Source organism: Magnolia sinica, chromosome 4 (assembly GCF_029962835.1).
Source record: "Magnolia sinica isolate HGM2019 chromosome 4, MsV1, whole genome shotgun sequence".
NCBI classification, from domain to species: Eukaryota; Viridiplantae; Streptophyta; class Magnoliopsida; order Magnoliales; family Magnoliaceae; genus Magnolia; species Magnolia sinica.
In genome coordinates this window covers 10601082-10628718 of record NC_080576.1, presented here as the reverse complement: position 1 = coordinate 10628718, position 27637 = coordinate 10601082, and the positions used below count along the sequence as shown (strand labels likewise).

Here is a 27637-nt window from a genome sequence, read left to right as displayed (position 1 = left end):
ACCTCGTGGCAGTCTCTTGTATTAGCATTCATACACTTAGCATATGAGATATTATAAGCCTGCATCATAGATAAGACCCTCCAAATCATAATAAAGTACTACATTTCTGACCACACAGTCAAGCTAGCATGGTGCAGTTGAAGCTTTTGTGGATCTAGGTCTGAGAGCTTAGTTGTGAAATTTTCCTACTCATCAGTTTTTTGCCATTGAATATGGAGCATCGCTAATTTTTTGCTATTGAATATGGACAATCATGCGTAACCTCTTTTTCCTTTTTCTTCTTCCCTGTTTTGATAGGCCAATTGCAGGTACCTAACGGTGCAACCAGATTGCCTAAAGATTCTCAAGTGAAATGTCACTTTGGCCCATATCTAACAGGCGCATACAACATTTATTAATTCACATCTCCTATAAACCCTAGCAATCCGCTTCCCTTGATGGTCAAGGAGGATTGCCGAACGGAAGTGGCTTTCCTGCAAATGCAAACTTTCACCGCAAACAAGGCGGGGCCTGCATAAGAAGGCCTCATGTTGCACTCACATCATACAATGATGCATATTTGTTGCGAAGGATCCTGATCCAAACATGTTCAAAATACCACTTCATGTAGCATTTGGTGGGAATCCCCAACCAAACTTCATATACTTGATGTTTGTGATGCAGAAAAAGTGGAATTCTCTTAGGGGAGATTTCCTACAACTTTCCCACCCCAAATCACCAGCACAATGAGATAATCAACCATGATGCGGCAGTAGTCTATCTCTTGCCAGCCTTGAACCCACCATTGGGCTTCTGAGAGACTACAAGTACAACAAAGAAGACCCAAAACTTCTTTTTTATTTTTCTTTGAATGAAACCCTTCATCGGAGGGATTCTGGGCAATCTGAATCCTCAAATCCATGCCTAGATGTTTCACAGATAGTTCAAGGCTCAAGCCATTGAAGCTCTTCTTATTACCACAACCAAAGCATTGTTGTGGTAGCACACGAAAGCTGAATTTGACAAGTTTATGCATACAATTCATCGACAATACACTCTCCGAGGAAAACTTTGAGGCTTCGAGGGGACCCACAACTGCCCTCAGCTATGAGTGCTCTGTCGTTTGCTGACATATGGGCAACAATTTTGTAAATCATTTCAATCTGCTCACAAGAAAAATTAGCGACTTTAGTTAGCAGTAAGAAACACCAAAATATTATACAAATCCAAGGCACTCCAAGAAAGCCATACTTGTTCGGGAGCATGGCAACGATCTGCAATTTCGTCTAATGTCAGTGGTTCAACGGGCTCCTTGCAGCTGCAAACACAACCATGCATTAAGAAACAATCGGCAAATAAATGATAACATCCATGAAACGGTAAGCCAATATTTGGAAAACATGTCCACACTCCATGAAATTTGTGCAGATATTCACTAACTGGGAACTGACTTCAGTAACCTGGATTTCTCCAAGGGTGTGTCCGTCAGGAACCTCAGGCTTGGGGTAAGTAAAATATTGTTCACTGTAATCATCTCTGAAATGATAAAGATGCTTATTGTGGTTAGCTGCAGAACTCAGTGGCTACTGTAAAGTGGTACAGCCCATAGTTCTACAACTCACTTGGCTCAGTGAGATCTCGAGCCAAGTCACTGCCACACTCCAGAGAGACTCAATCCCAACTCAACATGACTCACTCAGTCGACCCGCAAACTTGGTCACCTTGACGCAATTCAACACGACTCAAGGAGAGACCTGGTCAAAGTGTTCATTACTAAAAGTCAAAAGGAGGATCCTTGTCTTCTATGAGGAGCAATGCCTTCAACCAGCATGCTACACACTTCAAGCTGTCTATTTGCTAGACATTTTACATTACGATTAAACTTCTAAATATTACTCCAAATATTTCCAATTAATAAATTTAATTTTTAAACGGTCAAGTCGAATAAAGTAATGGCGAAGTAAGCTGACAATATGGCTAGCCCTGTCTGTTAGCTACAATTTCCTCCTTTTTTTCCTCCTCCCATAGCCCATTAATGATAGGGGGCAGCAGATGGAAGTCTGGATCACAGAACCTTGCGCCACATGTAATTCGTTGTGGCTGGTCCAAGTTGAACTTTCTATAATGCTGTCTTTTTTTTTTAATACAGGTTATGATTTTATTGATCAAAGAAGGCCAAAGCGGCCAAAAGATTTACAAACCTGCCAAAGAAACAGATGAAAGAGAACAATCCAGTTTTGAGGTCCAATCTATAGCCCCACAGCCCCGCCCCCCACCCACAACCCACCCCTCTTGAGTTCCCTATTCCATTTCGTTGCCCTGGGACATTCCTTCTCTCCAGAAACCCGGGCCAGCCTTCCAGTAACCCCTCTTCAACGAACTTGAATAGAGAGCTAAATAATCTTCCTCACAATCCCCTCATGTCACTCCAACCAGACTCCCTGAGTATCCCATTGCATCCCTTATCCAACATATACCTTTCACCATTGGAGTGTGACTATCACCCTCCTGAGGAACAGTAACTGACTCGGATGCCACAGCCCTCACAGATGTCGAACCTTCTCGTCTTTACCCTTTGAGGACTATAGAGGAGAGATATCCAGAGCAACAAAGAATAAATCTTCGATGAAGAAAGGCTCCATCCCTTGGTCAACTTTGCACACCTCCATCCCTTCCCTGGACGAAACGAACATGACCAACGCTGTCTCCCTTCACCATCAAAGAGGGGTTCTTTGAAAGAGAGCCGGCAACAGCTTTCCCTCCAAACCCAAGTCTCGAACTGAAAAGGGGGAGAGCAAGCGAGCGCTTAAGTAACTAAGTCAGTAACTGAAGAGATTGTCTTCACCATGGAAAATAATGCACAAGAGACCACTGCACAATTCAATGACATGTTGACCAAAGAGCCATCAACCATAACATGTGCCTCCACACCCCCCCCCCCCCCCCCTTTCCTTCTGCTCCAGCTGATGCTTCAAACTCATGGCATCCAACGTCTCTCTCCATCCCCGGTGCTCACAAGAGTAGGGACACCTATCCCACCTGACTTAATTGTCATGCTGCCCTTTGACACCTCTAAACATGCATCCGTTGTAAGTGACACTTCGCCACTATTGCTGCCAATCGATATAACACCTCTCCCACCCAAAATAAATGCCACACAGCCCTGTCTGCTCAGGACACGCATCCGCCATCGACAACACTTTGCCGCTTTTGTTTCCAAGCATTACGCACATGGCGCTTCTCCACCTACATGACCACCTACTTCTTGCCTTCACTTGGCACCTTACAGGTGTCAAGTGGCCGATTAATGGTATGTCGGACCAACCCCTCAAACACCTTCATCCTCATTATCGACGTCGCCCCCTTTCCACTTCTCCGACAAGACACCACCCTTAACATCACCTACCAAGCTAGGGAGATCGACAGTGCTTGACTCTTGCTTGACCCGCACAACCACCTTAACATTGCTAGCCGCAACGTACATCTCGAGTACCTTACTAATGCAGATTCTAGCAACCCGGAGTTCTGCACACCCCTCCATCATCGGATCAATGAAAAGGACCTCACCAAGATAGCCCCCCACCTCCAAAAACAGCTCCCAAACCAAAACTCCAAGGCCCCAAAGCCATATCCAAATGATTTGCCACCCTAAGATCGACCAATTCCCCCATTTGCATATCGCTGCGACCAAACCCCTTAAGATCTGGTCAATGGTTCTTAGAACTTACTACAATGCTTCATCTATAAATTCTAAAATTTTCTTTTGATGTTCATGGAGACTGCAGCCAATTCTAAGTACATGAAAGTTGAGGTTTCTTGAGTGATCAACAGCATGTTGCTATTTTAGAATCACTAATTTACGCCAATACATTGTGCCAGTTTTAGAGAGAGGAAAAACAAAAAAACAACAAAAAACGTACCCAATCTACATATGAAACAAACTGTGAGAGCAAATTGGGTAAGTATAACCTGTCAAAAGATAGAGCTGAAATGTGGAAAGCTAACTACAAACCTGGCCTCGTTCAGAACAGACAGGACCCTCTTCTGAAGAGCTAATACCTCTCCCGCTGCCTTCTTTCCAGCTTCAACACCTGAAATTACAATATATTAACAAAGAATAGAAGGGGGCAGCTGAATGATTGGTAGCACATGAATTCCCAAAAATGCAGATCAGCTGTCAATCTAGAGCTGATAACAGTGAAAGGATAAATGCAACATATACCAGGCTGATGGTAAGCATTAATGTTGACTAGAGATGCGTAGATTCCAACAGCTCTCTCATACAGGGCTACTAGTGCCCCCACTGATCTCGGAGTTACTTCTTGCACAGTGACTGTAATGGATTCACGGTTATTTGCATAAAGTGCAGATCGTGTTCCCTGCACAAGTACGCGTTCAGCATTCAGCAAAGCAAAAATGTCTTGAAGCTAACCAACATCTAGAAACAAATGCAGCTTCCAATTGTTATGGAACAATATCACATGCCAAATACCACATCAAAAGGATGATGACTGTGATCATACATTCGGAATGAATTGCATATTTTCTTAAATTCTTCAGAGCACAGGGTATTCAAAATTCCAGATTACAGCCTGTGGTTACAGAAATCTATGATTGATACTGCGGCTTCAAGGTGTCACATGAAGTTAGACCGATAATAGATATCTACAAGATAAGGACCACTGGTTCTACACTATCAAAATTAGAACAACATGTTTTTTTTTTTTCAGATATTAGTTTACTTCAATGCCCTGTAGCAATGCTTTGGAACTCTGTGACTGGTACTGCAGCTTCAAGGTGTTGGGTTAGACCATTAGGAATGCATATGGACAGAGAATTGAGTGTGGGAGAACATCAAATTCATTTTGCAGTATCTTGGACTGTTTAATGTTCATAGGATATTTTGGAATTGTCAATGTTTCTAACTTCGACATTCCATGCAGGGCTGCAACTTGGGTTCAGGTCAAACTGAGCCTGATTGACCCAACCCGAGGTCAGGTCAGGTTACCAAGGTCCTCGGGTTGGGTTCAGGTTGGAGAATGCCAACCCAACTTGAATTCGGGTTGAGCAAATTCGGGACAGCTCAGGTTGGGTTGGGAATAATCACATGAATTTGGGTCTGATCAAGTTATGTTGGGTTGAGTGTAGAGGACCTCAGGTTAGGCACCTCGGGTTGGGTTGGGTTGCCGGTTGGGTCCTGTTGAGGTCATCTTGGTCTCTGTTGACACACAGCCCAACTCAACCCAACCTGCCCGAGTTGCACCCTAATTCCAGGCTTGACTTGTGTACTTTACATACTTGAAGTGCTCAAGAATTAAGAAATTGATATGTTTTAGGATTGATGCTATGGAGATGTGCCTCAAATATCAAATAACGTGTAGTGTTGCCTTCACACCTTTGAAGCACGAGGCTTAAGCTACATAGCATGTAACATAAGCTACATGCTACTTATAGATTTTTAGTTAAGGTTGTGCTTGGTCACGCCAAATATGATGAAATTTCATGACATTTCGCATCATATTTGTCTTAATGAAATTTAATGGCATTTGGTGCAATGAATACAACATAAAATAATAGGGAAAATAGGCAAAAGATTAAGTGCAAAGGTAAAGAAAGAGCAACCTAACTGATTGAATGGTACTACTTGCATAATTTTTCTAAAATCATTGAAAAGATTAACTAATTTGCTTGTGGGCCGTAACAGAATCCGGACTATAGATAATCTAAGAAAGAGAGGTATGATGCTTGTCAATATCTGTCTACGTTGTATGCGAGAAGCGGAATCAGTGGATCATCTTTTGGTGCATTGTCCCTTCATCTCTCAAACCTGGAACGACTTCTGCCTGCATTTCAACATTTTGTGGTGTATCCTAGATTCGGCCCATAATCTCCTATCTACTTGGTATGGTTTTAGGCTCGGTAAACCCAGAACTACCGTTTGGAGAATGGCCATTTTGGCAATTTGGTGGTCAGTCTGGATAGAAAGGAACGATAGATGCTTCAATGATTCTTCGTCCTCAGTTTCCGTTGTCGGGTCTAGAGCTAAGAGGTTGCTGGTTGAATGGGCGGTTAACGTCAAGGGTTTGAAAGGCTATGATCTTTGTTTTTTAGGGGGTTAATGTTGCTCTGCTACCTCAGCAGATCTCTGTTTCTTTCTTGCTTCTGTTTGTTTTCTCTTTTTTCTGTTTCTTAATAAAATTTATCCGTTGCTTCTTTTAATTTTTTTTTTTAAAAAAGATTAACTAATTTTATTAAAAAATAAAAAATATAACAAATCATTGAAATTATTATTTGTTTTAATATTTTAGTGAAAAATAACTTGTAGCATAAGCTACATAGTGTGTACCATAGGCTATGTAGCGTGTGGCATATGCAAACTTAGCATGTAGCATAGGCCACATGTGGCTTATGCTATTTTCATGAGATGCATGACATTAAGGCAAAGCTCCGCTACGTAGCAAAAGCGACACGCTCCATAGTGAAGCTACTTAAAACGCTAGCCTCAAGTTTAAACTTTGGAAGATATTTTGATTATATGATGGCTAGCTCATTAATTTCAAAAAGAGTCTATAGATCAAGGTTAAGTCACAACACAACTATAAGTAGAACTATATTTGATTGAGAAAGAAGATTGAATCATGGTTTTTTAACTTGGTGACTCGGACCAATGTTGTCAGAAGCGATCTCATGTGACCCAAGCGATCTCGGACCAATGATGTAGAAAGAAGACAAGAAGAAAAGAAAATAGAAAATAGAGTTGGGAGATGACAGGAAAAAGAGTTAGGGCTCAAAGTTCTCACTCTACCCTTTATATTAACTATAAAAACCAAAAAAAATACAAAAATACCCTCACTACTAATGTTCATATTCCAAACAAGTCCCATTCCAATATAAACACTAAATATAAAAGAAAAGAAACCTAGATGGGTTGAAAAATGGGACAACCCACGGCCCACATCCACATGCAATGACAGGTATCGATGACAAATTTTACACATGCGCGTGCATATGTGCAGGGACGCTCCTAACAATCAAATGATTAAACTTCCAAAGTCGCAAGCTAGAAACCAGACCTGTAGCATTCCGAACAGGTAATCACCACATGTAACGCCTGGTTCAAGCTCCCAATCATGACCTGGAGGCCTATCGCGCAATACTTCAATGAAGGTAACAAAGAAATTGTGTACCCCCTCCCTCAGCTGTTGAATATATCTGTCCAACAAAAACATAGAGAATGTCAGGTCTAATAATCCTTTAATCTAAAGATATGAATTAGAAAATCATTAATCATCTGTTGGGCCGGGTTCCTCATGTGGGAGCAGCTAAGGCTGCGCTGTAGCTGTCCTTCTCTTCCTTCTGCCTTGTATTCTTTTCCGCCTTGCGGGCTTTTTGAATAAAATGTCGTTTCCTCTCAAAATAAAAAAATCAGAATGCATTAGCCAAAACGTACGCATGTTGATCTGTGCTCCCCTTATTTCCATAGACAGTAAGTCCTTGATTAACCTGTCAAAACAAAACAAAACATAACAAAAAAACCATGTGAGAGAGAAGAGGTCAAGAAGTTAGATGCATAATTCAAACTACCTGTTTTGATTACCGAACTGCTGAGGGCTTCAAAATTTATGCATAATCAGTATGACTAAATACGATTGGAGCTGATTTCCCACATTAAAGAGGGAGTGATTTCATTATCACACATGCATTATCCAGAGCAGAAATCTTCCTATTGCCAGCTTCCTTTACCAGCAAAACATAATTCATTCAAGTTTTGATGAAAAGTAAACTGGACCCTTTACAGCCGATACACCACAGTTACAGCCCACAGAAACCCGGATGATAGGGGAAAGATCTAATATAGGAATATGAATGTTGACAGAGAAGCTGCCGTAAACCATAATATGCCTGTATAGAAAATGAACCTATGCTAGTGGAACTTTAATGCAATAAGGCTGGCCAATGCAAACTAAAACTGGTCATTGAAGTTTAGCATATGAGAAACAGTTTTCTCGTAAGCGCGTTGTGTTATAATATGCAAAGCAAATTTTCTGCTGCTCAATGTTGCAATACATCATTAAATCATGCTTGTAATTTCATCTTTACAATGTAATTGTTTGCTGAATTTGATAAATTACTATTGTTAGCATGGGACCGTTACAGGTATCGGAACTGGCACCATCAGCGTAGGAAGCTCTGGTAAAATAATAGTTGAACCATGGAAGGGTACAAGTACTTCACTATAAACTGCATATGGTCTCACTAGATAACTTATATTACTTATTGCAGGGTCTATAAAACCTAGTTCACTTGTGTATATATCCACTTCTTATTTAACTATGGTAAGAATCCTTATCTTCACATTCATTCAGTTTTACCCAATTTGTCTGACTAAGATACACGAATACTTCGACAAAAGCATTTCAGTTTTCGGGGCTGCAACTTCTATCTATGTACGTACCATCTTCAGGAAGAAAAAAATAAAAAAATAAAAAATATTCCACATATATACCCGATTCCCATCCAAGTCAAACTCCTTGCCAAGTGACTCCATGACCAACTGCTGCAAATATCTACTGAATAGTAGCAGGCTATCCTTGTAAGGAAGTACAACCATATCCTGTGAAAGCCACACATCATATTTGATGAGAACCTCAACATATAAAAACAATTTGTATAAAAAAAAAAGGTTGACACTTCATACAGAAGCGAAACAAAATTGCGGACCTTGGATCCCACTCCATCAGAAGCCCAATACCAGCTTAGAGCTAGTAAGGCGGCGGGATTATTCTTCACCTGCGCAAGAATTATTGATTAAAAATAAGAAACAAACAGTGATTGTGAATAACTTCAAGTAATCTCTTAAAAGTCAAACAAGGAAAAGCAACAGCTCAACCATAGAATTTCCAATGTTTCAACCAGACGTAGTAGATAGCATGATATGTAGACAATATTTATAAAATAAAAAATAAAAATAAAAATCAATAACATAAATGCAGTGTTACATGATGTTGGCAAGATAAGCTGTTTTTTTAATTCAATTAAGCTACTCTTTACATAATTGATGTATTAGATGCAACAAGTATTTCTTAGTGTTTTGAATAGCATCCGCAGTGTAGTGTTAGCATATAGCGTAAGTCCCTTGTAGCGTATGCTATAGGGATTGTTGCGTATGTAACGTCGTAGCATACGCATAGTGAAAGTAATGTACACATAAGCTACTTTTTTTTATTATAAATGATAATGGTATTTTGTATTTTGTACTTAATACTCTCACCCTGTGGGATTTTAATTTCTTTTCGTACTTGTGACTTGTGGTTTCAATTAGACATTATTAATTAAAGTGGTTTGCTCAGAAAGTTCTTGATGTGATAATGATTTAATTTGGTTTATATATGTGAATTGGCTTTTGATAAATGATAATTAATAACTTGTTTGAACATGCTTATACTTGAAAAAATGAATCATCTTTTAGGCATTTCTATATTTTTTGTTTTCTCTTACTATTTATCATATTTTTTTTCTAATTTTAAATTAAAAAATAAAATTATCGTGTAGCTTACACTACATGCTACAAAGGGCTGAATGCTACGCAACATGCTACCACTATTTAAAACACTAGTATTTATAAAACACTAACTACTGACAGACAGTATATCAGTATCCAGTCTTGCAACAGAGTTTCTGCCCTATCCCTCTTTCTAATAATGAAGCCCTAGTATTTCAATACAGAGAAAAAGAAGGATGAACAGTAGCAGATCTTTACCACAGTGGTCCGATTTGCCTCATCCATCAAAGCTGCACCAGCAAGCATCTCTTTGACATCAATTCCCTGAAGTAAGCATTGCTTAGCAATTGGTATCTTCATTATGGGGAAAAACAAAAACAAAAAATGCATACAAATTCAGGGTAAAATATAAAATTAGCATGCCTGGAGTGCTGCTGGAAGCAAACCAACAGCAGACATTTCGGAGGTTCTACCGCCAACCCAGTCAAACATTGGAAATCTTGCAACCCAACCCTCAATTCTTGCTGTATTGTCTAACAGAGAATTCTCTTGTGTAATAGCAACACCCTGCATAAGAACCCAGTAAGAAGTACTCTCTCTACAGTGGGCAGCAAAAGGGGGGAAAAGAAGTTAAGACAATCAGAGGAGAGTGCATTTGTTGCATGTAAAATGCAGCTAATTATCTACACATTTCTGAAGGATTTGTTGGTTCTCAAAGTTGCACAAAGAAGTTATATCCATTCTTTAAGCTTATAAACAAGAAAAATGCATGCCATAAAAGTAAGTCCATGACGACACAATTATAACTAATGGCTGCAGTCAATTGAAAACATCAAATAAACCATGCCTGAAACTAACATAAATTTTCAAGCAACTGCTTTGTTGTTTGCCGAATTGAATACACCTTGATAAAAATATGCCCATGACAGTCTAAGTAGAAACCAGAACATTATATACCAGGCAGTAGAATAATTATCCGGATGATTGAGCTGAAAGAAACAAAATAAAAAAACACATCTTCATGAAATGGGTAGGTGTCTCAATTACAAGTTTCTGCTTCTATGGAGTTGGAACTCTCAACACCTGTATAAAATGACACTAACAAAGGGCCAACCTGTTGTGTTGCGGTAATTCCGAATGGAGTTATGGCTGAAAATGAAACAAGATTGATGACATAACCAAACAACATTCATTTATTAGGTACAGATAATTGCAAGAGGAAAAGAAACCTTTGGTAGTATAACAAGCTTTTGGATGCACAGGTGAAAATTGGTATTTGAGTTCCAAAAAGTACTTGACAGCTTTGCCAGTAAATTGTGAATTACATTTAATAAGTTTAGATAGAACTGTCACCAAATTGCAATTTGGTTTTCATGCCTGTTAGAAAGGTCCACTTAAAGCCGAGATGGCTGCATTGTCAACAAGATCCAAGGCGGCCCACCTCATTCTCCAACATTTTTGACAAGTCCCTGCTTGCAATTGCATCACCAAGTTAGGCTCAGACAACAACTACACGGCACCCCTCCTCTCTTATTTCAATACAATGCTGTTTCGCTCATATTTCTGTAGCGACTCAAACTTATGAATAGCATCTCCTCATTTGACCTCCAACAGCAGTGAGATTGCCGCAAGAAGGAGAAATTCATACCTCCATGAAAGGCAGGGATCTAGCAGCGACAACAAAGCAATCCAACAACAGGAATGCCAGTAGCTTGTGACTTAATGAGGGGTTTTGGGAAGAGCACTTTTGGAGGAAGAGGGATGAAACATGAGAATGTATCCCAAAAGTTTTATAGTGCAGTTCAAATTTCCACTGGGAATAGAAACTAACAGTTATTGTTTAAGGGCCCTCAATGGCCTTTCAAGTCAGGTATTGGACCATCCAAACAGTGTAATTCGTCCAAGGCCATTTGTACAAAACGGCATTCTGCTGGATTGCAATTGCAGTGAAGGACGTTTGCAAGTTCACACCCATTCAGACGTGCAGGTGTGGTGGACTTGTTTGTTGGGTCGTCGGCAGGTCTGGTTCAGGCCAGATACTGGTGTTACTCACTACATACTGGACTAAGGGAATCAGATTTGACCCCATCAACCTTTCAAAAAAAAAAAAAAAGATTTGATCCCATCAATTTCCAAATCGGGTTTACAATTAGGTCCAAATTCATATTCAGGCCCATCATAGAAACATGCCTAGGGTAGCAACCGGCAGAGAAAGCCAGCCCTGTAGGGCCGGCACTTAGGCACCTAAACTTGACCTGAGGGCTGGACCCAAGCTTGAAATCTGGGCCTGTGTCCGAGCCAATGATGAATGGCTGAGCCTGGGTCCAAATAGTGGGCCCTAAGGTAGTTTATGCCTATTAGAACATCCTAGCCATGCAAAATGTCGGGTCACAACATAAAAATCACATGGAATGAAAATCAGTATGGTCCACTAATTAGACAACCTACACCAAAATCAATTTTTGCACCAATTGATCTTACAAGCAAGGTATTCAATAACAGTAACGCTGTCCATGATAGTGTCCATGCAGGCCGTTATGGCTGTTACAGCCCTGCAATGGATATATATATATATATATATATATCTGAAGGACAAAAATGGATCAGCCCTGTATGGGCCCGATACGGCTGTTACAGCTAGGGTATTAAAAAAGGGTTATGCAACGGTAATGGTGGGAACCATTAAGTGTTACAAAGCCGTAACACCCATTACAACCCATATCACAATACTAACAGTGGTGGCCGTTACAACCACCATATGGTTATGGCCATTACATAACTGTTTTGTAAAGCTATGCTTACAAGGCTGGCCCGGGCTGGGTCAACCCTATAGGACCAGGACCAGGGCCAGGACCGGGACAAGGTCTTCCCAGCCTGATTATGACCAGAGTCGAGCTACAGGGCCAGCCCCAACACCAAACTAGCCCGGTGCACTGCAACCCCTAAACATGCCTTTTCTAAGGTTTTTAAATGACAAATATGAGTAATTGGAATCTTGGATACTTGATGGACTCATATCCGATGTAACCCAGCCCAATCTATAATTGGACCCAAGTTGGTGGACCCGAGTCCTAACTAATTATTAACTGAGCCCAAAATCTAGATCCAGATTTGATTAAATCATATTGGGTACTTCAGGGATCCACAAATCCAGGTAGCCATTGACAACTGTACATGTTTGACATCCAGTCCATTCCTCTCAATGAGCAGACTGGCAGGATTTCTGGGCCAGGGCATGTTCACGGAGTATCCCTCATGAGTGGACCAGACCTCACGTACATGTGTTGAGCTCGTACATGTACTTAAAAGGGATTCACCATCTTCTTCGTGGAGTATTTTAGCATGGCTACACTTTTATCTCAATATAAATTTCAAGTTCCCAATAACCGGTATTCATTCTAGATACTGAAACTAACTGAAGAGAGCAGCAGCTTAGCACTGCCCAAGAAAAAGCCTCTTACTAAACAGATGAAGAGGCTAAAAGAGAAGTCCATAATGATTGGAAAAGGTGAGATGACACTGGAGCAAGTTTGTCTTATCAGATTACTATCCAAGTTACTTCTCATTAAGCCATCTCATAAATGTTTTGCACATGAAACATTGTGTTGTGAGCACTCCTATGATCACTGAGTCATACGTGACTTCTAAATCCATTCAAATAAGAGAGTAGAACAAAGCAGAAACAAAAACCTGAGATCAAAACCTGTTTTGAGAAATCCAGGCCAGCTTCTCGAAAAGCCTTCTGTACTTCCAATAAACCGTTTCGAGTTTCAGGGGTGCCTCCACTCTGAACATACAGAAGCATTGGTTGTGACATTAAATGAGCAATGCATTCAAATTTCAGACCAAATAATAATAATAATAATAATAAAAATAAAGCTAAATACTGGAATATTAGTGGACCTTCGAAATCACAATGACAAGAGTAGAAGCCAGCTCATCTCCAAGCTGTGCAATTTGATGATCGATTCCAGCAGGATCTGTATTGTCAATAAATCTGATCTGCCACGTCCCAAAAGATCAAGAATAGCATATTAGCTAGAGAACCAGATATCATGTTAGAGAGAGAGAGAGAGAGAGAGAGCGGGAGAGAGAGAGAGAGAGAGAGAGAGAGAGAGTACCAAACTTGACTAAATATATTAATTTACTTAAGTGTCAAAGAACATTAAATTGCTCTTCCAAGAGGTAAACAAAGAAATAGACATACATTGGGCTGCTCCACACAAGGTGGCATGGACAAAATTTTGATGGTAGCTAGATGGGTGGGGTAACTGATGTAGGATTGGGTGGTTCATTATCATCATGGCAGAAAAGGAGAACCTTAAAAGGGGGAGACATCACAATCATTGAAGTCTTAAGTGGCCCCACGTAAACAAGATCTCCATGTGTTAAGAAATGGACAAGGGAGGGGGCTGACATCATGCAGTGGAGAAGTATTATGAAGGGAGGAGAGTATTTAGGAAAGTTTCCAGACATGTGAATCCTAAGCCCCTTGTCCACTTGCTTGGGAGAGTACCATGCATGAGATATTGAGAGTCATACTATTATTGAACTCTTCTATTGTTGGTTTTAAAGAAATAATAGGAACCTTTCCTTGTTTACAACAATAGGGATTATTTGGTAGTTTCTTTTGTTTCTCAAGTTGATTATCAAGTTCTCTTTAATCTGGTTGCCTATTCTACCTAGAATCCTCATTAAACTTGCTTTTTTAATTTGATTGAGTTGCAAAGGGTTTTTATAAAAGCCTATGTATGAAGTGAGGGGAGATTTTGTATCTATTCTATTATTCAAATAGAGGACGTGTGAGAGTTTCTCTCTTCCTATTGTTCATCCCAAGCAGTACAACCACCTATACAGTTGTATTATATGATTTTATCCATTTCTTTGTTTTCTCTTTTACTTACTCTTTGTTTTCTCTTTCGCATACTGTGTTAACTTTACCACCAATTGCTTTCTACGTCTGTAACCTAAAGCCATCTAGCATTGGCAGTGCCCTTAGAGATGATGGGAGTGGTTTATGGTTAGGCTTGCTTTTCCCATCAAAATGTCGCGAAAACTCAAATTAGGAGGAAAAATAATTTCTAGTGTTTTTCAATCGTTCATAAAGATCTCGAAGGCTACCTATGGAAGGGAATTTCTTTATTTTCTCTTTCACTTACACTGTGTTTTCCCTTTTGCTTGCTCTACTGTTAAATTTCCCACTAAATCACTTTCTATGTCAGTAACATAGAGCCGTTTAGCATATGCAGTGTCCTTAGAGATGATTGAGTGGCTAGGCTTGCCTTCTCTGGTCCAAATGTAGCGAAAATGCAAATTACGAAGAAAAATAATTTCTAGTTGGTTTTATTTGTTCAAGGAGATCTCGGAAGGTTGCCTAGTTGTGGAAGGGCATTTGAGCGATATTCTTAGTTTTTGGGGAGGAAGAGAAAGCCAGGCCCTGGCATCTCCTGTGCACTTCAGGAGGCATGTGATTGAGAGGGAAGACAGATCTTCATGCAGAGATCCACCGACTTCTTAGTCCCATTAGTTCCGAAAAAAAAAAAATGAACAAGAAAATTAATATATTCATGTGAAAGTTGCTTGAAAGATCATAAACACACCTTGAGAGGAGGATTATCAGGAGCTAATGCCTCTGCAACAAATTGTGGACCCAGAGCTGAACCTCCAATCCCCACAGAGAGCACTTGGGTAAAGCGACCAGCTGGAGATGATGGAGGCTTAATCTGTTTCACTTTGAAATGTCAAAAAACAGGATGAAGAATACAAACTTCCGAATAAATGCAGAAAGATTTATAGGAAAATTAATAAATTGCAAGACATTTTACTTAAATAACTGATAAGAGAACCATTTTCTAAGCATTAAACAACCATTTTTACTGAAAATTGGTGAATGGATTAAGACAGCCAATTTAATCCATATGAATTTTTATATTCATCCTCCTTGACTATTTGCTTGAACAGACAGGGTAGAGCAGAAGACTGCATTCTGGACACTGTTAATTGTGAACAACATCCACTGTCAAAATCACTTGCTTTGATTTCTAATATAAGATTGCTCTAACTGCTTGGTAGTTTCTTGAGGCTTGGAATCAGAAACACGACCAGTGTTTCCGACCTACAATCTTCAGTTGATGCATTGATTTGATGGCGTATTTAAGTAGAGTTCTAGATTGCCAAGATGTTTATCAATTGACATTTTTGCCAGTCAAAATTTTGCACTCACTGTTGGAATCATTGCATAAAATTGTTTTCCAATGGGTATCATGGCATGGGCAAGTCCTTGTTGTTGAGTCAATGTGCCAGAGCTGGCACTGTTAGAAAACGTGGCACATGACCCATACAAGAGAATAGTTCTTAAAGAGTGGCACTAGGGATGCAAATAGGTTGGTTGGGTTGGTTTGACGGGAGTTGAAAACCTGACCCATTTAGTAATTGAATATAGATTTCGACCATGGTATTCAAAACACAGTTATGTAACAGTCCAAGTCAACTAGGACAAGTTGTCAAGCCATGATCTGAACATCCAATGGGTCCAAAGCTCCAAATTACAATCAAGGCCATTTAATATTGGGCTGAATCGACTGAACCCATTGAATCCTAGGAAACTCATGGCTATCTAGAACATAAGATACCATTAGTGGTTTTACCATGGTATTTAAAAACAGTGATATAACGGCCATTACATAATGATAATAGTGGAAACTGTTGGGGACAAAACATACAAGTCTGCAGACTCGGACTTAATGCCTCGGGTCACCAAAGGATGTGTCAAATCCGAGGAATTATTCGCTAGACCGAGGCAAAGGTTGAGTCGGCCCTGACGAGTCGTCAGTGTCTCGGGCATGCTTCGGGCGGACCTCTTTATCGGATCGACCGTCACAAGATGAAGCCGCACTCCGGATGTCTTGGGATAAGATTCCCGATCCCGAAGCTCACGGGATCGGATGAAGGCACGAGACGGACACGATCCTGTTTCCGTGATCCCAGGAGAAGATCCCGCGCACAATACCAGGAAGAGAATCCTCGTACGATTAAATGCCCCAGCTATAAAAGAAGCAGGGGGCCCTCACCTTGAGAGGTACGAAAAAATTCCTCCTAAAAATCTTTCAATATTTTGAGACCCCGAGTCCAGGCGACTTTGGCATCGGAGGGTCCCTGCTCGAGCCATGGTCTCCTTTGTTTTCTTTCGGTGCAGGCATACAAGGGTTCAGGAGGACGAACCAGATAATTGCATCAACGGTTTGGCGCCGTCTGTGAGTGCCAAAAGCCATCCCGTACCTCTATACTGAGTCCAATGGTGATGACTAGAAGGACGGTCCCAGAAGAAGATTTGAATGAGAACGCGATTACAGGGCCACCCGGTCCAATCGCCGTTCCCCCAGCCCAGAACGCACCTAACAACCGCCGACGAGGGGCGACCGGAACAAGTAACAATCAGCGGGGTCGCGACGATGGGCGGTTGGACAAGGAGGTTCAAGAAATTCATTCTGATATGAATACGATGAAGCAGATGCTGGAACGAATGTATCAGCAGCAAATGCAGCCACTCCCGCATCCGCACGGGCTCCAGCTACGACTACGGCGGTTGATCCTCAACCTCCCGCGCCGCAGTCTGTCCGCCCAAGCCAACCCCAAGGCGGATCAGAACCATCTCCGGCGCAGTCAGCCAACGCTTCCCTGCCCCCGACCGATCTTCGGCACGAAATAGAGCGAAGAAGGCGCAATCGCCCTTCCATGGAAGGCACGGCAGAAAGCAGCGAAACATGGAAAGCCAAAATTTCAAAAAGAAGTGCGGGAAGAGATGGCAAAAGAGATGGCGGACATAAAGCACGGCCGGAACGTATATTCAACCGGGTCCGAAGCGAAAGCATCCCCCTTTGTGGACTCGGTATTGAAAGCCCGATTGCCCGAGAGGTTTCGATTACCTCAAATCGCTCCTTTCACCGGCAAGACTGACCCGACCGAGCATATTGAGTGCTTCAGAACCTATATGGAACTCCATGATGCCTCGGATGCAGTAATGTGTCGGGCCTTTTCTCTTACATTGACTGATGTAGCTCGACTGTGGTTCAAACAGCTGAAGCCAAAGTCCATCAGTTCATTCGTTGAGCTAAGCGACGCCTTCCTCACCAACTTCATCGGCGGAAAGAAAAAATTAAAGCCCCCTGCACATCTGAATAACCTAGTCCAGAAGCAGGGAGAGCTATTGAAAGATTACATCAAGCGTTTTAATTTCGAATCCCTTCAAGTTCGGAAACATTCGGAAGAAACGGCCCTCAATGCACTCATGCAAGGAGTTAGGGATAAGCCATTCCTGGCATCTCTAGACAAAACTCCACCCGATACTCTGGCAGAGTTTATGGCGCGGTCCGATAAATATGCCAACGCCGAGGAAGCACGAATCCTGCGTGAAACTAAAACCTCGGCCAAAGAGTCGGCCAAAAAAGAAGCCGACTCGGCCGGGGGAAGGAAACGCAAAGAGGATCAAGCACGTGACGAGCGAAGGTCAGGAAAACGGCCGGATCGAAAATTTTCCACATATACTTCCCTGAATAAGACTCGGGAAGAGGTACTGATGGAAATAAAAAACGAAGGCTTTGTTAGCTGGCCCAGTAAGCTCAGGAGTAATCCTAATCGGCGGGATAAGGATAAGTACTGCCATTATCACCGCGATCACGGCATAACACAAGTGATTGTCGTCACTTAAAAGAAGAAATCGAACGACTCATAAAAGACGGCCGACTCAGAGAACATATGGTCAAAGCTGGGGCATTCGAGGCGCGCCCGACCGAGAGTCAGCCTATGGAAGAAATCCGGACGATTATCGGCGGTCCACAATGTGGGGGCGACTCAAACAACGCGCGAAGGAATCACGCACGAAAACTCAGTCAGCCTCGGTCCGAGCTCATGATTATAGATCGGCCATCAAAGGAAAAGAAAAGAGAAAGGTATTGCATATCGTTCACTGAAGAAGACGCCCGAGGTATCCATCACCCCCACGATGATGCGCTGATCGTCTCCTTGGCGATCGCTAACCGAAAAGTGTTTCGGATACTCGTCGATACGGGGTCATCTGCAGACGTGTTATTTACTCAAGCGTTCGACAAAATGGGGATCGAACGATCCATGCTACGCCCAGTTCGGACCCCATTGATTTTTCCGGAGGACAAGTACTGCCCGAGGGGACTGTCTCATTACCACTCACTGCTGGCAATGCCCCACATCAGACGACGATGATGGTTGACTTCTTGGTCGTCGATCAACCCTCGGTATACAACGCGATACTCGGCCGACCTTCATTGAGTCTCCTCCAGGCCGTGGTATCCACATACCATCTTACAATGAAATTCCCGACCGAGTCAGGAGTCGGAATTGTTAAAGGAGACCAGCAAGACGCGAGGCGATGTTACATGATAGCTGTAAAAGGAGCCGCCGACAAGAATCCGACCAACATATTAACAATCGAATCGTTGGACCCTCGGGCGAGAATTATGAACGAGGACAGCCGGTCGAGGATCTTGTCTCGGTCGCCTTAGTCAAAACAGATGGATCCAAGACAGTGCGAATTGGCTCATCTCTGCAGTCCCCTTTGAGAGAAAAGTTGATCGCCCTGCTCCGAAAGTACGCCGACGTATTCGCTTGGAATCATGAAGATATGCAAGGGATCGACCCCTCCGTGGTGACTCACCGACTTAACGTCGATCCGTCATATCGACCGATCCGACAGAAGCGACGACCGCTCGGCCTCGAACGATACGCCATCATCGAAAAAGAAGTCAACAAACTCCTCCAGGCTAATTTCATAGAAGAAATACACTATCCAGAGTGGGTTGCGAATGTCGTGCTTGTAAAGAAGTCCAACGGGAAGTGGCGAGTCTGTATTGACTATACCGACTTAAATAAAGCCTGCCCCAAAGATAGCTTTCCGCTTCCGAGGATAGACCAGCTAGTAGATAGTACAGCCGGACATGAGCTCCTTAGCTTCATGGACGCATATTCGGGATATAATCAAATTGTAATGCATCAAACAGATAAATCAAAAACTACCTTTGTCACCGACAAAGGCCTTTATTGTTACCGAGTGATGCCATTTGGTCTGAAGAATGCCGGTGCAACTTATCAAAGGTTAGTTAACAAAATCTTTGCTCGACTTATAGGCCGAACCATGGAAGTATACATCGACGACATGCTTGTCAAGAGCATACACGCGGCGGATCATGTGAATGATTTGGAAGAAATGTTTCTAATCCTGCGGAAGTTCCGGATGAAGCTAAATCCAAGTAAATGTGCTTTTGGAGTAGGCTCCGGAAAATTCCTCGGTTTCTTAGTCACAACGAGGAATAGAGGCAAACCCTGAGAAGATAAAGGCTCTGATTGATATGGAATCCCCCAAAACCATTAAGGACGTCCAAAGATTGGCCGGACGAGTTGCAGCACTCAATCGGTTCCTGTCCAGAGCTACGGATAAATGTCTCCCTTTCTTCAAACAATTGAAAGGAAGACAAGCGATGGGTTGGACGGAAGAGTGTGAAGCAGCATTCCAGCAATTAAAATCATATCTCGGTTCTGCACCTCTCTTATCAAAACCCGAACCAGGGGAGTCGTTGCTCCTACCTAGCGGTGTCCGAGGCAGCGGTTAGCTCGGCCTTGATACGAGAATCCGAAGGAAAGCAACTGCCGGTTTATTACGTCAGCAAAGCGTTATTGCCAGCAAAAACGAGATACCCAAGCTTGGAAAAAGTGGCATTGGCTTTAATAACTTCCTCTCGGCGGCTTAGGCCGTATTTCCATGCCCACACCATCATTGTAATGACCGACCTTCCGCTCCGCCAGGTACTGCAAAAACCAGAAGCTTCCGGCCGACTCACCAAATGGGCTATCGAGACTGAGTGAGTTTGATATTCAATACCGACCAAAGGCAGCAATCAAAGGGCAAGCCGTAGCTGATTTTATCGCCGAAGGAACACCTTCAACCGAACTCTCAGTGAACGATACGCCGAAGGTCGATGCAGTGCCCACCTCAACCGCTTCCCCTTGCCCTATTCCATGGAATCTGTATGTCGACGGTTCTTCCAACTCGAAGGCCAGTGGGGCTGGTGTGCTGGAAACCCCCGATCACACCTATATACAGTATGCCTTACGACTTGGATTTCAAGCGTCGAACAATACGGCGGAATATGAAGCGTTGCTACTCGGCCTCCGACTCGCCGCTAGCATGGAGGTCACGCACCTAAGCGTTTTCAGCGACTCTCAGTTGGTTGTTAACCAAGTTACCGGTGTATACCAGACACGGAAAGACCGGCTAAGGGCTTACATGGAGAAAGCGAAAGAACTTATCAAAAGATTTCAATTCTGTCGTGTGACTCGGATACCTCGTACGGAAAACAGCAAAGCCGATTTGCTAGCAAAGCTCGCCTCGGCCGAAGAAGATGATATACCCAGGTCCGTCCCTGTCGAATACGTCGATAAACCAAGTATAGACGAGCCAATTAGCGAGGCCGTCAATACAATCGACTCGGAACCGTCCTGGATTGATCCAATCCGCCAATTCCTTGACGAAGGAAAGTTGCCAGAGGATCGCACCGAGGCCCGACGAATTAAGATCCGAGCTTCCCGTTACACCATACTCAACGGGACCCTTTATAAGAAAGGATACTACGCCCCGTTGCTGCGGTGCCTCAAACCCAGCGAGGCAAACTATGTGTTACGGGAAATTCATGAAGGAATCTGCGGAAACCACTCTGGAGGGCGATCCCTCGCCTACAAGGTCTTACGACAGGGATACTACTGGCCCACTATCCAACACGACGCTCGTGAGCTCGTTCAAAAATGCGACAGATGCCAACGGTTTGCGGCAATTCCGAGGCAAGCACCCGAGGCACGACGCCGATGACTGGTCCCTGGCCTTTCGCACAATGGGGCATCGACCTCATAGACCGCTCCCTATGGGAAAAGGGCAGACCAGTTTGTTGTGGTAGCAGTGGACTATTTTACGAAGTGGGCCGAGGCGAACCATTAGCCAAAATAACCGAGCGAAGATCACCGAGTTTGTATGGAAAAACATTATCTGCCGATTCGGAGTACCGTACCATTGTCACAGACAATGGAAGGCAATTTGATAATAGGAGCTTTCGTGAGATGTGCAAGAACCTCGGGATCAGGAATATTTATTCATCACCGCATCACCCTCAAACCAACGGACAAGTCGAGGCAGTTAACAAGATTATCAAGCAACATCTTCGGACCAAGCTTGGTCGGGCCAAAGGAGCATGGGCCGAAGAGCTCCCGAAAATTCTTTGGGCTTACCGAACTACAACCCGAACGGCCACAGGAGAAACTCCGTTTTCACTCGCTTACGGCGAAGCCGTCACTCCCGTCGAAATCGGATTACCTTCGGCTCGAATCACCTTATTCAATGCAGAAGAGAATGAAGAACTCCTTGCACTCGGACTCGACCTTCTGGACGAACAAAGGGAAAGGGCGAGGCTGCGCACGGAGGCTCGACAACGACAAGTGACTCGGTTCTACAATACCCGAGTTAAGATTAGAAGATTCCGAAGGGGAGATATGGTTCTTCGGAAAGTGTTTTCCAACACTAAGGAGTTTGGGTCGGGTACACTGGGACCCAATTGGGAAGGACCCTATATCGTCTCGGGCACCATTAGACCAGGAACATATCGGCTAGAAGACTTAAACGGACAGTCATTGCCTCATCCATGGAACGCTGAACACCTCAAGGTCTACTATCCTTAGCTTGCTATTTGATGTTTAAAGACCCTGAGGAAGAGTAAAGCCGAGTCAAATGAATAAAGACATGCTTTTCTTTTTCATTCGTCCGAATATGTGTAAGTACAAAAGCAACCGAATACATCGGAGCAAAAAAAAAATATATACATATAAAAAACCAAAGTCTTCATGCGTCGGCCCCGTCCCCGGCAGTTGTGTCTTCAGCGGCGGCGTCCGGATTCTCGGACTCTGCCTTCGATTTCTGAAAGGTCAAGGTCAGGAAAAGACTTCTTTATATCCTTGACGCATTCCAGATATCCGCTCTGGAACAGGCGATCCCTCTCGTCCTCAAACTCGGCCGACTCAAGGAAAGCTTGGACAGCTTGGTCCCTGGACTTCTCTGCCTCGTCGGCCCGCTGAATGTGTTCCGCCGCCTCAAGCTTAGCCCGAGCTAAGTCATCCGCGCACGAAGCATGGGCTGCCAGAACTCGCTGATTCTCTTCTTCAGCTTTGGAGAGTAAGGCCAGTGCTTGAGCGACCTCAGCCTTCGCCTCGTCCAGGGCTCTTCTGGAGGAAGCCGCCTCTGCCCTCGCGTCTTCAGCAGCCTTCCGGGCAAGGGCCGCCTCGCCTGTCAGGATGCCGACTCGGATCTCGGCCTCTTCGCGACGACCTTCGGCCTCAGATAGAAGAGCCTGCAGCCGATGAATTGAGGATAGCTCCTTGCTGGCCTTGATTAAGCAAGGAGCAAGTTCAAAAAGCATCCGAGCAGCGTGGCTGACGGTCTGCGACGACGGGGCGTTGTAGAGTTTCACGAACTCTCTCTCACACCCGTGGGCTAGGGCCCAAGGAACCATCCCCGACACCACTTGCTGCAGGACCGACGGCCCCTCCTGGTTCGTCTCCTCCCCTCGGGAGGGCGCGGTCCTGGCCTCTCCTTCCCCCCTGGAGGACGCGGCCCCGGCCTCCTCCTCCCGACTCGGAATATTCGTCTCAACGCGTGTCGAGTCAGGTGCCGTCTGAGGGTCCGAAGCAGCAATCGCCGTCTCCTCCGCCCTCTCGTCCGGGTCGGGAATCACCACGACGGAAGGGGCAGAAGAGCTCGCTGGCTCTTTCTCCTTCCGCAGCACCCTTTGCCTCTTCGGCGGCCGAGGCTCCGAAAGAAGAACTGACCGCGGAGGAGCCTTCAACTTCGTGACTGGCCTGAGGGCAGGACGAGCTCCAGTCATCTCCGGTTCGAGGATAATCCTGAGGTTGGGACGAGCTTCGGGCAGATCTGTTTAAAAAAAAAAAAAAGAGAATAAGTTATGGCGAATCAGGTCGGGGGAAATTCGGAAGATCCAGAAAACTCATTCTCAATTACCTGTAACTTCCGAGTCCAGACCTGCAAGATGAAGGCGCTCCGGTTGTAGAAGCACCTTCCAAGACCTATCTCTCGGATTCAATGCCCTCAACTCCTTAATCAGAGCCGAGGCACTGGAGCCAAGCTTCGGCCGCTTCTTCGGAATATCTGCCAAACACGTGTCGACAAAAAAAAAAAAAAAAAAAAATGAAAAAGGGCGAGGGAGAGAAGACCCAAGTCACCTGCTCTCTGAAATGTCCGAGGGACACGAGCTTCGCAAGACCCGGACTCGTCCGTCTCCCATCGACCACATGCCCAGAACCAACGCTCTTTCCATTGTTTGTTGGAAGTGGGAGGGTCGGTTATCGTGAACCGCCTCCGCCTCGCCAAGCGAAAGACGTAGAGCGGGTAGTTCGGATTTACCAAGCATTGGTACAGTGGAGAAACTCGCCGATCGTGAGCGGTGGCTTCCATCTCACCACAACACCGCACATCCGAGTAAGTTCCTCCACCCATTCGGGACTATCTGCCCGGGCAATCTGTATGCGAGATAAAACTCCCCGGACGATGGCCTAAAGGGCAGACGCAAGCCGCACTGCATCGATACTTGGTAAATTGCGACTGCCCCAGCAGGTGATCCGGCAGGTCATTCGGGCGAGGAAGATACGTGATGACCGACTCGGGGATATGATACCCGACTCGGATTCTGTCCAAGTCCGCTTCAGTCAAGACTGAAGGAACCGGACCGCTTAAATCTTCCCCCGATTCTTCCCCTTCAGACTCGGCCTGCGCCGATTCATCAGCAGGAACTGGGTCAGGGGTTCCTCCGGCGATTAAAATTTCATCTTCTTCCTCTTCATCTTCCTCCATGTCCCTTGGTAAGTTGGGCCTCCCCGGGCGGGTTAATAAGGATGACCCGCCACGGGAAGGAACGACGGAAGCAGGGCGCTCCGCCTGATCGTCGGTGACTCTCTCAGGCATACAAGCAGCGTTGGCATCCACTGCTATCTCCGTTAATAAAGAAGGCGATTCCGCAACGTTCCAAAAACGTTGCGCTTCGCCTTCGTCTCCGGAAACTCCCCCCTGGGGGCTTTGAGAACTCCTATCCGCCATTATTATTATCTAATAAAGAGGAAGGAGAAACTCACCGGAGAGAAAGGAACAATGGCGGAAAGAAGCACCGACGGTAAAGAGAGAAGAAAGGAAGGAGATGAAAGGCTACGCAAATCCCAGGGAAAACGCAGAGCGAGAATGGCAAGAGCAGTAAAAGTTCAAAGTGCGAGACCCCTGACGTTTTATAAGGTCGCCCTACGGCGGAGACATTAATGGGGAAATGATTCGACGCCTGCATCGGTTCCCCCACTCGACACGTGGCGCACGCCGACTAGCAACAATAATAGCTTTACTACATGTCCAATCCTCATTGGCGGGACCTGCGATTTGATGGCTAACGGCGCATACGATGTCAGAAGCTGAACCGTCCCCCATCAAAGGTCTCAATGAATGCGCTTAACGACTACTTCTCGTCTCGGACTAAGTTATGAACCGACTCAGCACTCGCTACTCCTCAGTGTCATAAGACTACTACTTTTGAGTAGTGAGTCTTGTTGGGGACAAAACATACAAGTCCGCAGACTCGGACTTAATGCCTCGGGTCACCAAAGGATGTGTCAAATCCGAGGAATTATTCGCTAGACCGAGGCAAAGGTTGAGTCGGCCCTGACGAGTCGTCAGTGTCTCGGGCATGCTTCGGGCGGACCTCTTTATCGGATCGACCGTCACAAGATGAAGCCGCACTCCGGATGTCTTGGGATAAGATTCCCGATCCCGAAGCTCACGGAATCGGATGAAGGCATGAGACGGGCACGATCCTGTTTCCGTGATCCCAGGAGAAGATTCCGTGATCCCAGGAGAAGATCTCGCGCACAATACCAGGAAGAGAAGCCTCGTAGAGAGGTACGAAAAAAATTCCTCCTAAAAATCTTTCAATATTTTGAGACCCCGAGTCCAGGCCTGACTTTGGCATCGGAGGGTCCCCTGCTCGAGCCAGGGTCTCCTTTGTTTTCTTTCTGTGCAGGCATACAAGGGTCCAGGAGGACGAACCAGATAATTGCATCAACAGAAACCATTAGACGATACAGGGCTATAACGCCCATTCTGAAAAAAATGGCCCATGATGTGCCGCTACAGACCAATACATTTCTTCCTTAAAAAAATTTAACCCTTACGAGGGCATAACGACAGTTATGGTCTGTATCGTAACGGCCATAAGGCTGGCCATTATGACCACCATTACCCCTTTTTTTTCATCATTACCATTATTGAACACCTTGGGTTTTACTAATATGATTGATAAAGCACCAGGAAGCACAATTAGATGCCTCTTGAAGCTTTCTTACCCTGAACTAAGGTCATTAGATTGCCTCAGGCCCTCATGCCAGTTACCATGGAGTAGAAGCAGGTTGGGCACAGTTCATATGTACCATTTCTTTTTCTTTTCCTTTTTTTTTATGGGTCGTATGTACCATTTCCAAGCATGCCCACAAGGTTATCTGCTAGACATCAACATCTACACAATCCTTAGCAGGCATAAACAGAACTTCCAGCACTAGTCAACTCCATCTTACCCTCACCATCAGAAGTGTTCTCAAACAAAAAAAAAAAAAAAAACAAGTGTTTTGATATGAATCTTCTCAAGAACTGCAGATTCATCACAATGTAAGAGGATGGAGAGACCCAGCTTCTAAAGCAGACAAAGTTCAACTCGAAGTAGTCACAAGCAGCAAGTTACAACTTAACAGAGTAATTTGAACAGGCAACCAGATTACTTCGGTAAAAATAGTATAACTATAATTCAGGAGGTGGAAATAAACCATAAACCCACACAGGAAAGTGATGTTTCACATCCACCGAAGCATGTATCAGTGTTTATCCAAACCATTCAAATCACAGACCATATCATAAATGGTGCATGGACCAAATTGATCTGGTGATTCCAACCATCCGATCAGTGGCCATCAAATTGGCAGTCAAAAAGAGACATGGCCAATGGTACAATTTCAGCAGGCATGACGAAAAGGTATGATCATCCAATGAAGTGCAATTTCTGGGTCTTGCCCCATTCATGACCCGTGCCGGGGGATGATGAATTGGACACATGCATGCCATGCACAACGTGGATGGGTCCACCACAATTTGCAGTATAATTCCCCCATCAGAAAAGGCCATTAAGCTATGTCTTCATCGAAATAATCCATCACCAACACTTACAGAATCAATCCATCTCCCAACAACTTCTTATAAATTTCTCAAGAAAAGGGCTTAAGAACAAGAACTAACCTTACCACCAATAACATCCTCAGCAAACTTACACACTGCCTCCAGCGTCTTCTCAATCTGAACCCTCAAAAAAGAGTTGGGCGCCTTCCGTGGACTCCTCAGCCAGTAATGCCCCACCATTCTTCCCTCATCAGGATTAGCAATTGAACCCCGCTCGAGCTCCTGCATGTGCCGGAAGGCCTTCTGGAACTGGGGATCCATCCGCTCCACGAACTCCTCCGAAAACCCTATTCGGCTCACATCGAGAAGAAGGCCGAGATCCTTGTGCTGGTAGAGCCAATCGACATACCGCCGCCAGAGGGCGAAAGGATCGTTCTCTAGCCCCTTTTTCTCGACTGAAACAGATCCGGCCGTCGATAGATCAGCCGGGATGTCCTTGGCGACGGATTGCAATGGGCGGAGATGGAAGAGGCGATCAGACCGAGGGGAGAGACTCGCTCGGATAGTGGGAGAGATGGAGGGCTTGCCGGGTAGGGTTTTGGAGGGTTTGAAGGTGGAAGATGGAGAGCAGATGCTGGAAATGGAAGCCATGGAAGAGACAGACAGAGGTTTTACTGCATTTGAGCTCGGGGAAGCGAATCAAATGCAAGGAGAAGCTCCTTGTTTTGGATTATATGTAAGTTGCCAGATTTCCCGGGAGGAGTAGGACCGGGCAGGGGACGGTGACAAAGCTTCGCACGTGAGTTACCTTCGTTTAAACCCCCTGATGATTCCGTTGAATTACGAAGGAGACTTGGTAGGCTACCTGTGAG

The 27637-nt window shown here is 44.3% G+C and overlaps 1 protein-coding gene across 1 annotated transcript; it reads right to left on the bottom strand.

The window, feature by feature from the left end:
• Window positions 1–818: 818 nt before the first annotated feature.
• On the bottom strand, window positions 819–27517 carry LOC131242415 (glucose-6-phosphate isomerase 1, chloroplastic). The gene is made up of 14 exons (XM_058241015.1): window positions 26886–27517; window positions 15082–15204; window positions 13385–13483; window positions 13185–13268; window positions 9905–10048; window positions 9740–9805; window positions 8701–8769; window positions 8486–8593; window positions 7430–7482; window positions 7053–7191; window positions 4202–4358; window positions 3992–4070; window positions 1231–1297; window positions 819–1142 (listed from the first exon to the last, which is right to left on the bottom strand). Exons 1-14 carry the CDS (start codon window positions 27414–27416, stop codon window positions 1008–1010), a joined length of 1854 nt encoding a protein of 617 aa, XP_058096998.1. The 5' UTR covers window positions 27417–27517; the 3' UTR covers window positions 819–1007.
• Between the last annotated feature and the right edge of the window lie 120 nt (window positions 27518–27637).

Bases quoted from the DNA above. Each gene is read 5' to 3' on its own strand.
- LOC131242415 (XM_058241015.1), bottom strand. From the start codon at position 27,416: ATGGCTTCCATTTCCAGCATCTGCTCTCCATCTTCCACCTTCAAACCC. The intron at 15,205-26,885 runs GTTAGTTCTTGT...AAAGTGAAACAG, and splicing joins AGGATGTTATTGGTGGTAAG to ATTAAGCCTCCATCATCTCC. The intron at 1,143-1,230 runs GTATGGCTTTCT...TCTTGTGAGCAG, and splicing joins GTTGCCATGCTCCCGAACAA to ATTGAAATGATTTACAAAAT.